The 10,390-nt window shown below is 43.6% G+C and overlaps 1 protein-coding gene across 4 annotated transcripts; it reads left to right on the forward strand.

Moving 5' to 3' along the window:
• The first annotated feature begins 542 nt into the window (after positions 1 to 542).
• Znf3 (zinc finger protein 3) lies at positions 543 to 10,050 on the forward strand. 4 transcript variants are annotated; one of them, XM_027952949.2, is made up of 6 exons: positions 543 to 634; positions 1,776 to 1,891; positions 3,606 to 3,742; positions 4,645 to 4,736; positions 5,024 to 5,150; positions 7,805 to 10,050. In XM_027952949.2, exons 3-6 carry the CDS (start codon positions 3,688 to 3,690, stop codon positions 8,872 to 8,874), a joined length of 1,344 nt encoding a protein of 447 aa, XP_027808750.1. In that variant the 5' UTR covers positions 543 to 634; positions 1,776 to 1,891; positions 3,606 to 3,687; the 3' UTR covers positions 8,875 to 10,050. The 4 variants fall into 4 exon arrangements, with proteins under 4 accessions (XP_027808750.1, XP_027808749.1, XP_071461706.1 ...); XM_071605605.1 differs by lacking the exon at positions 543 to 634 and adding an exon at positions 1,553 to 1,645; XM_027952948.2 differs by lacking the exon at positions 1,776 to 1,891.
• The last annotated feature ends 340 nt before the right edge of the window (positions 10,051 to 10,390 follow it).

Below are 10,390 nucleotides of genomic sequence, written 5' to 3' on the forward strand. Positions count from 1 at the left end.
GGGAGCCCACGACCTGTCCCCACGACTGTCCTTGGCAGAATTTTTTACAAATCAAGCCACCCCAGTTCGAGGAACTTCACTCTACTTGCATCTTTCTTTCCTTGACACTGCCTACTTTGACCTGTTCTTCTTGCTCTAGAGGAATAAGCAGAATAATAAGGACTTGAAAAAAACAAGGGATGACTAGATCTGAGGGGGTATCTGATCTTTTGCTCAGATTCTCACTAGGGTACTGCCCCCAAGACCGTGGTGCACATCCCTGCGCCCTGAGGCCCAGGGCCTCTGTCGGCCTTTTTCCTCCAAGCGGCCAGCAGGCGGCGCAGCCGGCCGCCTGCGTGGGGGCGACAGGCCCCCGAATGCCGTGTTAGCGCTCGGGCCTTCGCCCCTAGCAGTCGGTCTTCTGCCCAGAGTCAGCAAACCATCGAGAGTTGAGGACCTCCCATTTTCCTAGAGAGAACAAGTGGGCGTTGGGGGCCGGAGGCGTGGGGGGTGGCTGGTGAAAAGAATGACCCGGAAGCGAAATGCGAAGAAACTTCCGTTCTTTGTTCTGTCCCCGGTGTGTGGGTCTGTGACAGGGTCCAACCGGGCCTGGTCCGTGTCCGCCCCTCCCCCACCTCCTGTCCCTGTCTCTAGGGTAAGTCCGTCTGTCCCCGAGGCTCGCGGTGAGGCGGAGGCTGTGGTCGCCGGGGAAGGGGGTGACGTCCGTGCGGCTTGCCGCCTGCGGGGGTCCCCAGGCCCGCCGTAGCAGGGTGCGGGGAGGCACCCCTCCCTCCCCTATAGCTGGTCCCCGGGGACCCCAACACACGCGCACACGCACACATACACACACACAGACTCACACACACACACACACCACGGACCTTGCGTGGCGCAGGGAGGAAAGGGGCTCCAGTTCTGATTTTGTGGCTTAAACAGCTCCCAGCTCGAGTGTTTAAAAGTTCCAGTGTAGCCGTAGAGGCGTCCCTCTGTAAGACAGCGGATGACAGCGACCTCAACTTGCTGTTTGATGGTAATAGTTTTCGGCGATTGGGCAGGAGAGGAAGTTGACTTAGCTGACTTCATGGATCAGAGAGTGAACAATTAGAACTAAGGCTGGGAGCCGGGTGCAGACTCAGATTCTGGGCACTGTCCCGCTGGGAGCCGCCCGTAAGTGGTGTCTTTTATGGGAGTGATCCAATAGGCTCTGGTTCCCGTTTTCAATCATATTGATCCCTAATTTGATCTGCTTTGGAAGTGGGATTGAACACAGAGTGGTGTTTATGCTCTGAAGGGCATGTGTAAACTCCACAAGAGGACAGCAGGATGATGAACTTGAAATTCATGGAATAGTTAGAGGAAGTTAAGGTATTTTGCCTCCAGAAGAGACGTCTGTGGAGAGTGGACATTGTTTGGTTTCAAGTGTTTGTTGAATAGCTGTTGAAGTTCCATTAGGGCACTAGATCTGGGGGGAGGTGAGGGTCCCCTGGAATGGGTTTTAGCATCCCTGAAGTACTCTCATAGCTATGCTATGCTGTGCACAGGTGGAACAGACTCACTGTTGAAATAGCTGTGTGTCCAGCAAGTTAGCTGACAGAATGATGGGAACTTCTTACCCTGGGTGAAGGTTCACCTGGAGAACCTTCAGCTGCATTTCAGATTTTTCCAGGTGCAACAGAATTATCAGGTTTTTTAAATATTAATCAGTATTTATTATTGTTATGTCCTCTTTTTAATCTAAATATTCGTATTAGAAATAAAGTTTACATGAATATTCCTTTTTCCCTTTAATCATGTAGCATTGGCATCAACTAAAATCAGAATTCCCAGGAACTTGAATAGAGGCTGCTAGATTCTCAGTCATTGTGACTTTGAATTCTAGGGAATAACTTCAAAGAAGGAAAGGACCAGACAGGTAAAGTTTTTCATAACCCATTCTCACTGCCAAGTGATCTTTCTTAGCCCCCAGGAGCAGCACCAGGGAAAGGGATGGGCAGGGGAAGGGCCCTGTCTGGGCTCAAAGCTTTGGGGGCACAATGGAGAGTTTCTTTCTGTGAGAAACGTTGTTTACTGATACAGACACAGGGAACTTGTTTTCAACAATATGCCTTTGAGTTCCAGCTTTGTTTAACACAGTTGTAAAGAGAGAGTATTGCCTTTTTCTCTGGATTCAGAGCTTTGACTTGCCTTTCTAAGGGAAGCTTGTTGTTTTGTTTTGTTTTGTTTTTGGAGATGGGGTCTTGCTGTGTTGCCCTGGATGGTCTTGAGCTCATGGGTTCAAGCTAACCTTCCACCTCAGTTTCTGAATGTCTGAAACTACCACTGTTTCCAGCTTCTTAAGAGTTTGTTCTAAGAGTTGACTTGTTGTGGGTGTCTGCTTACAGTCTTGGAAATTGTAAAGTTGGTTGATAGGAAAAAAAGATGCCTGGCTCTGAAACAGCCTGACTCACCTTGATTGCCAGTGGGCCTGCCTCATGCCTGATTCAGTGTTTTCCACTGTGAAATGCCATTGGCATTGGCATTGGGCATACTGTATCCTTGCTATCCCCAAACTAGACTTGTGTGCTTTCTCGTGGCTCTCGGACAAGGCTCTTCGCGCTGTTATGCCTTAGGTAAATAAAGCAGCCTATAATGACGAAGCAGATACTTTTTTGCATTTCTGATTTTTTTTTTTAACTCCTTGCTATAGTGCCTTGCAGTATAGCTGGCTTTCAACAAATATGTGAGCAAATGACTAAATAGATAAAAGGTAGTGGATAAAACCTTGAGTAATTTTTTGTTTTGTTTTGTTTTTGTGTTGGTATGCTCTGGTGGCTGCTGAATATGCTGGATGTACTGATCATGTCACAGCCATTATCTGAAGTAGAAACTCCTACTTGAGGTTCAAACCTTACTAGAGAAACAGAGAGGGCTGGGGATGTGGCTCAAGCGGTAGCGTGCTCGCCTGGCATGCATGCGGCCCGGGTTCGATCCTCAGCACCACATACAAACAAGGATGTTGTGTCTGCCAAAAACTGAAAAATAAATATTAAAAAATAAAAAAAAAAAAAAAACTAGAGAAACAGAGAATAGACTTTTTGATGATATCAACTGAGGAGTGAAGACATTTGTGGGGGATAAAAGCAGAATAATGAAGAACCTTATGTTTAAAAAAAAAAAAAATTTGGTCCCTGCTGGAGAAACTTATATTCTGATCCAAAGAAATGTCTTATTAGAAGAGGAAGATAAAACAAAGCTGCTGCCTTCTCAGTGAGAGGAAGCACAGAAACTGGGAACTGGGATTATTATTTTCATCCTTGTGAATATATATACTCACTTTTTGTTTTTATAAATATCACTGAGAAGCCAGGTGTGGTGGTGCACATCTGTAATCGCATAAACTCAAGAGATTGAGATAGGAGGATCTTAAGTTCGAGCCCAGTCTCAGAGAGTTGTCAGGAGAGTTGGGATAAGCCCTTTTTGTGATTTTTGTGTAATTTCATTATAGGGAGTGGGTGTCGCCAGTATCAAAAGACCAGTCCTAGTTGCTGGGATGCTTACTATTGTGGATATTAACTGAGATGCTTGTTCCCCTCTTTGTGTATTCAAGAGATGTTTTTTAAATTATCTTTAAACTTTTACTTCTGCAGTGCTTCCTCATTCTCATTCAACATCTGCTTCCTGCTGAGTCTTCAGATAGGAGACCAGAAACCAGAGCATCTAGCCCTACCCATGGAAACTCAAGCCAATCATGTATCTCAGGAACCTCAGGCCCTGCTTGAGAGTGGTGAGGAATAGGGATTCACTTATTTCTATTCCATCATTCAGAAATCGTTTATTGAAATCTCTCATTCACCAGATACTAGAATAACTGCTAGAATCCAGATGTGATAAGACATACTTCTTGCTATTCGGTAACTTACCATCTAATGGGGGAAGTTTAACCGAAATTTATTAATTTAATTAATAATTAATTTAATCTTTAATTAATACACAGCTTGATAGGTGTTATAAGTGAGGCATTTTGAAGGATTGTAGGCACCTCGTGCAGGATTAAGAAAACTCAATCCCTTAATTCCATTTTTCAGGCATCTGTAACAGACAACTTCATGGTCATAATTTGGGCTCTTCAGGAGCAAATTCTTAGAATAGACTTTGGGGAATCATTTTGTAGGTGGGCAAAAGGATAAAGTGGATATTTACTAAAATATATCTTGCTTTTATAGACTATCTCTAACTTTTGAACTAGTTTCAGCCTGAATGGGAATTGTTTTCATGCTTATCAGGAAAAAGCATTTAGGACTCTTTTTGTCAGGACTAGTATATCTAGTGGTTTAGAGTCTCTAAGAGACAAATATGAAAAGTTATGTGGTCAAGCACAGGAACAGGAAATATTTATAGTATATAGATTTTATCTGGGAATAAAGAAAAAGTAGATGAGCTTTATTTTCATTCAGGGCTGGGGAGAAGCTGCTCGTTTTCCTCTGCCTGAGAACTTCATGTGGGAATTTGATCTCAGAGATGTGGAAGAATGATAGAAAAGATGTGAGAGTGTAGCCTGTTCCTGACTCAGCTTGGGAGAGTGGACAAGAACACAGGAAAGATGAAACTAGGCATTTTCATTAAGAAGAGTGACCAGAGGTCAGAGACAAGACAGACTCACTTCTGGGCCCTTTTATTATCTTTCAGCTCTTCCTTCTTCGAAAGTTCCTGCCTTTTCTGACAAGGACAGCCTGGGGGATGAGATGTTGGCAGCTGCACTCCTAAAGGCCAAGTCCCAGGTGAGCTCTGGTTCCCTTCACCCATTTTCTTCCCAATTTGTGGGCAGCTTTTGTGCAGTGACATCCCATTCAGTGTCCTAAATCTGGATTCTGACCATTAGGACTACTTTCCTACTGAGTCACAGTCCTTCACCTTCTGTCATAGACTCTTACCTCTCATTCTCTATTCAGACCTCCTTTCCCCACTTCCCAAAGAGGCATTAGTCAACCCCATCCTGAGTTGTGTTCTTGGTGCTGCTGGTCCCAGCCCTCACCCTAAAATTGTGTGCATTGCTGTGTTGTTTCAGGAGTTGGTGACATTTGAAGATGTAGCTGTGTACTTTATCCGGAAGGAGTGGAAGCGTTTGGAACCTGCTCAGAGGGATCTCTATAGGGAAGTGATGCTAGAGAATTATGGGAATGTATTCTCACTGGGTAAGGAGCTGCATATTCTCAACAGAGCTCCCGGCTGTCTGGTGGCTTCCTTGCTTGCTAGAAACAGTCCAGTGACTAAAAACAAGTAGTGATTGACTCAGCCTCAAAAAATTCTAATAATAATAATTATTATTATTATACAATTTATACAATAATTTGCAGTTTTCATGTATATTCTCTCATTTAATTCTCATAGTAATGCTGTAATTGAGGTTGCTAGTATTATCCTCTTTTTTTTTTTTTTTTCCTTATACTGGGGATGGAACCCAGGGCCTTACACATGCTAGGCAAACACTCTACCACTGAGGTACATCCCAGCCCTATTGTCCTCATTTTATAGGTGAGGAAAGTAAGATCAGAGATCTCAAGTGCCTTGTGCATTGTCACAGAGCTATTAAGTGGCAAAAATTGATACCCAAGGGTCTTTTAACTCCAAATCTGATACTTTTCCACATGTTCTCTGAACATACAATCCAGAGATTTTTCTGAAGAATAAGTATGTTGGGATCCTTGCGTCCACGTGAAAATTCTGGGACTCTCCTTCCCTTCTCTGTTGAATTGCCCTAGGGACCTCTCGCTTTGTTTCGGTTCTCATGCACCTGCTGCTCTTATAGAAATATAAACTTGTAAGTAGAAATTACCTTCAAGATTAATTCCTCAGGGCTGGGGATACAGCTCAGTTAGTAGAGTGCTTGCCTTGCATGCATGAGACCCTAGGTTCAATCCCCAGTACCACCAGCACCACAACAACAAAAGATTAATTCCTCATCTCTTGCCCCACTTTTAGTGACATTGTTTTCCTGAGCAGAGCCAGGGGTCTTCCTTACTCCCAACTGAGACCTGCCTGTACAATTCCTTTCTGTTCATAGGAAATCTGAGATCTCGAATTGCACTCTGGGACAGCTTAGTATGAGCAGGATAAACTTCCTTGTCCCAAGACTCTCTCCATGAGTGGGATTCCCATTTGTGAATCCTGATACCATCTCTTGGCTGGAATGAGTGGAAGAGTTCAGGGTCCTGAGTTGGAAAGGAACTGAGAACAGAGAAGTCCAAAGAGATACCTGTTCAGGCCAAGGAGAAACAGCTGTGTCTATTTCTGACCCTCAGTGCCCTGTCTGCTTTAAAAAATATATAAACTAAAAATGCTAACTATCTGAACCCTTTACAGTTATTCTCTGTGCCTGAAGTTTCCTTTGGAAACTCCAGCAGAAGTAGTGAAAACAGAGGTCACATATGGTTTACATAGCCTCCCACACCAGCACAGCTTTCTAGGCCTGGAGCCCAGAGGTGGACTAAGCTGTCTTGCCTACTTCTGTGGGTGTTGCTTATGTGACGTGACTACAGATGGGATTGTTCTGCTCACATGGGGCCATTGAAATCCTCAGTATCTTCACCCTTCTGCTCCTTTCCACTCTCCCACATGTTTCTTAGTGCTCTCATCAACTTTCTCATCAGGTATCTATGTTAGTTTTTCATATTTGCTTTCTTCTCATTTTTTCTTTTTTTAAAAATATTTTATTTATTTATTTTTATGTGGTGCTGAGGATCGAACCCAGCGCCTTGCAAGTGCTAGGCGAGCGCTCTACCACTGAGCCACAACTGCAGCCCCCTTCTTTTCTTTTTTTCTTTTTTCTGCAGTACTGAGCAGTAAGTAAGGGGAAGGATCTCAGAGCCTTGCACATGCTAGGCAAGTGCTGTGCTACTGAGCTACATCCCCAGTCCTTTTTAGTTTGAAACAGGATATTGCTAAGTTGCCATGCTGGCCTCAAACTTATGATCTTCTTTCCTGTCTCAGTTTCCCAAGTAGCTCGAATTATAGTCATGGGCCACCATGTCCTGTATCCCCATTATTTTTGTTTCAGTGGTACAGGGAATTGAACCCAGGGATGTTCTACCACTGAGCTACATTTCCAGCCCTTTTTACTTCTTATTTGAGACAGGGTCTCACTGAGTTGCTTAGTCTGGCCTCAAATTTGAGATCCTCCTACCTCAGCTTTCTAAGTCCCTAGGATTATAGGCATGAACCCTGACTCTCCTGTTTTTGTTTTTTCTTTTTCAATTTTGTTACTAGGATTGAGCACAGGAATTGAACCCAGGTGTGCTTTATCGCTGAGCAACATCCCCAGCCCTTTTTAAAATTTTTTTTTTATTTTGCCTCAGCATCTCACTAAGTTGCTTAGGGCCTCACTAGATTACTGAGGTGGACCTTGAATTTGTGATACTCCTGCCTCAGACTTCTAAGTCACTGGGCATGCCCAGCTTCTCTGTCATTTTTTAAATTGTCTTTGCAGTAACCATCTATCTCCTGAGTTATATATGTAGACTTTGACTTCTCCTTGGAAGTCAATATGGCTTTCCTGTTAATAATTTTGGTTCCCAACTCTCCACCAAATCCATAAATCCTCTTTACATCCTCAGCTTTCTGTGTACTTTTAACTCTTTTCTCCTTGATTTTGCTTTTTGCCTTGCTCTTTCCCTGTTTCCTTAGCCTGTTTATCTTGTTTTACCTTAGCTACACTTAAGTAGGCCTCTTTTAGGTATGTACTTTTAGCACTACAAATACAAGTCACACAATTATCTTGTCCTCTGTATTTTATTCTTTTTTGCACAAGGAACAAGTGACATTTGCTTTTTTTTTTTTTTAATTGTGCTAGATGGTGAATCCAGAACTAAAAATGATCAAGAAATTTCTGAAGATACAGGATCACGTGGGGTGCTGTTAAGACGATTCCAGAAGGATATTTCTCAGGGTCTTAAGTTTGAAGAAACCTATGAACAAGAAGTTAGTCTAAAGAGGCAACTAGGGAACTCCTCTGGAGAAAGATTGAATAGGAAAATACAAGATTTTGGTCATGTGACAGTTAAGGAAAAGCTTACCACTGTGGCAGAGAGAAAGGAGAAACATAATGAATTTAGGAACAGCTACACTGTGAATTCCAATCTTATTTCCCATCAGAGACTTCTTATGGGAGACAGACCCCATAAGTGTGATGAATGTAACAAGAGCTTTAATCGAACTTCAGACCTTATTCAACATCAGAGAATCCACACTGGGGAAAAGCCCTATGAATGTACTGAATGTGGGAAGGCTTTCAGCCAGAGTTCTCATCTTATTCAGCACCAGAGAATCCACACTGGGGAGAAGCCTTATGAATGTAATGATTGTGGAAAGACCTTCAGTTGTAGTTCTGCTCTCATTCTCCATCGGAGGATCCACACCGGGGAGAAACCTTATGAATGTAATGAGTGTGGAAAAACTTTTAGCTGGAGCTCCACCCTGACTCACCATCAGAGAATCCACACTGGTGAAAAGCCCTATGCCTGTAATGAATGTGGGAAGGCCTTTAGTAGGAGCTCTACCCTTATTCATCATCAGAGAATCCACACTGGAGAAAAACCCTATGAATGTAATGAGTGTGGGAAGGCCTTCAGCCAGAGCTCACACCTCTATCAGCATCAGAGAATTCACACTGGAGAGAAGCCCTACGAATGTATGGAATGCGGAGGAAAGTTTACTTATAGTTCAGGCCTTATTCAGCATCAAAGAATCCACACAGGGGAGAATCCCTATGAATGTAGTGAGTGTGGGAAAGCCTTCAGGTATAGCTCTGCTCTTGTTCGCCACCAGAGGATTCACACTGGAGAGAAGCCTTTGAATGTAACGGGTATGAGCAAAAGTTCCCTCAGAGTTACTGCTGAATTAAGTATCAGAGAGTCTACATGAAAGAGAGCCACATATTATTTTCCTCACTTCCCCTGAGTTGAAAGAGCTCTTGCCTTACTGCATAAGTGTGAACAAGTTAGGATGTGTCCCTTCTGCCTCAGACCTTTCACTTTAGAAAAGGGACAGATTGGGTGATCAGCAACCTACTAGATTTCTCAGCAGTTACACCAGCCTTGAAAATCTGTAAGGCAAGCAGTGGATAAAGTGCAGGGAACAGAAGGAAGCCTGGGGTCCAGTGAAACTTATTTGGGTGGGAGATTGCACTAACCATTCTTCTTGCACCAGAGGAGCCTTTCTTTCCAAGGTGGGGAGTGGAAGCTTAGTAGGAACAAAATTCCAAGGATTCCACTAGTTGGAGTCATGTACAGTGAGCACAGAAGGCAGCAGAAAGAATGTTCTGGGTCCTCCTATTTGCTGGGAAGGGAAATGGAGACTGTGTTTCAAAGCCACTCTTCCCAATTCAGCTTTAAGATTTGTGTTGTTTTGTGATTTCATAACTTGGAAAAACTAGGTGTTGAGGGGTTTGCTATTTTAATGAGGAGGGGGAAAAGACTCCAGAGAGAATTTCTGTGATGACTGTATCCTGTAGGGCTCTTGGTGCAGCAAGACCACAAATCCAAGAGCAACATCCCCAGCCCTTTTTAATTTTTTTTATTTTGCCTCAGCATCTCACTAAGTTGCTTAGTAAGATGGGCAGACCCCTCATGGTCCTCTCGGTTGTAGTGGGACTGAATGGGAAAGCCATGTAAGCAGTGAATAACCTGAGGGAACAGATCAGAAGCGTACAGCATTGGCCTCTGATTCCTGTCCCCTCTCCCTCTTCCTACTCCTGTGAGGAAAAGTAATTTAATCCCACCCTCTAGTTATTAAGGATGCTTTTGAGGAGCTTACTCAGCCAACCTGTTCTGTCTTCTGTCATCTCGAATATCTAGCCCCAGCAGTCTGAACTCTCCTGACTCCACCTCTGACTTCAGCCACGGAGGATTAATGCAAATAAAGAGAAAGCCCAGAGGAGGCAGGCTGTGGCCTGAGCCTGGTGGAGGGCTCCTGCTGGGTTAGGATGGTGCTCCCTGAGTTTTCCTGGGCCAAGGGATGATCTTCCATTGTGTTTCCCTGATCCTGCTCATCCTGTAGCATTAATGAAGTGCACTATTAAACAGAATAGTTTTTTCAGAAGGAGATTTAATGTTTTTTGTGTGTGTGTGTGCAGGGGCCATATTCATTCAGCTAAAACAGGACACGGTGACTATAAGTGGAATTTGACATTAAACTTGATACGGACAGCCATTTCTCTTTAAATTGCAAACATGAGATTTCCCTTTCTCTCAGGCTCATTCTTCTAAGACTATCTCAGAATCACTCCCACCATCATATCACATTTAGTATTTTATGAGTTACAGATATTCTGTGTGGCACAATACTTTTTTTTGTACCAGGGATTAAACCCAGGGACACTTAACCACTGAACCACATCCCCACCCCTTTTTATTTTTTGAGACAAGTTCTCACTAAGTTG

Source organism: Marmota flaviventris, chromosome 19, assembly GCF_047511675.1.
Source record: "Marmota flaviventris isolate mMarFla1 chromosome 19, mMarFla1.hap1, whole genome shotgun sequence".
In the NCBI taxonomy this organism is placed as follows: Eukaryota; Metazoa; Chordata; class Mammalia; order Rodentia; family Sciuridae; genus Marmota; species Marmota flaviventris.

Excerpts from the sequence above, each read along its gene's own strand:
- Znf3 (XM_027952949.2), top strand. The coding sequence starts at position 3,688 with ATGGAAACTCAAGCCAATCATGTATCTCAGGAACCTCAGGCCCTGCTT. Across the intron at positions 3,743-4,644 it reads TCAGGCCCTGCTTGAGAGTG|CTCTTCCTTCTTCGAAAGTT; the intron begins GTGAGGAATAGG and ends ATTATCTTTCAG. Across the intron at positions 5,151-7,804 it reads TGGGAATGTATTCTCACTGG|ATGGTGAATCCAGAACTAAA; the intron begins GTAAGGAGCTGC and ends TAATTGTGCTAG.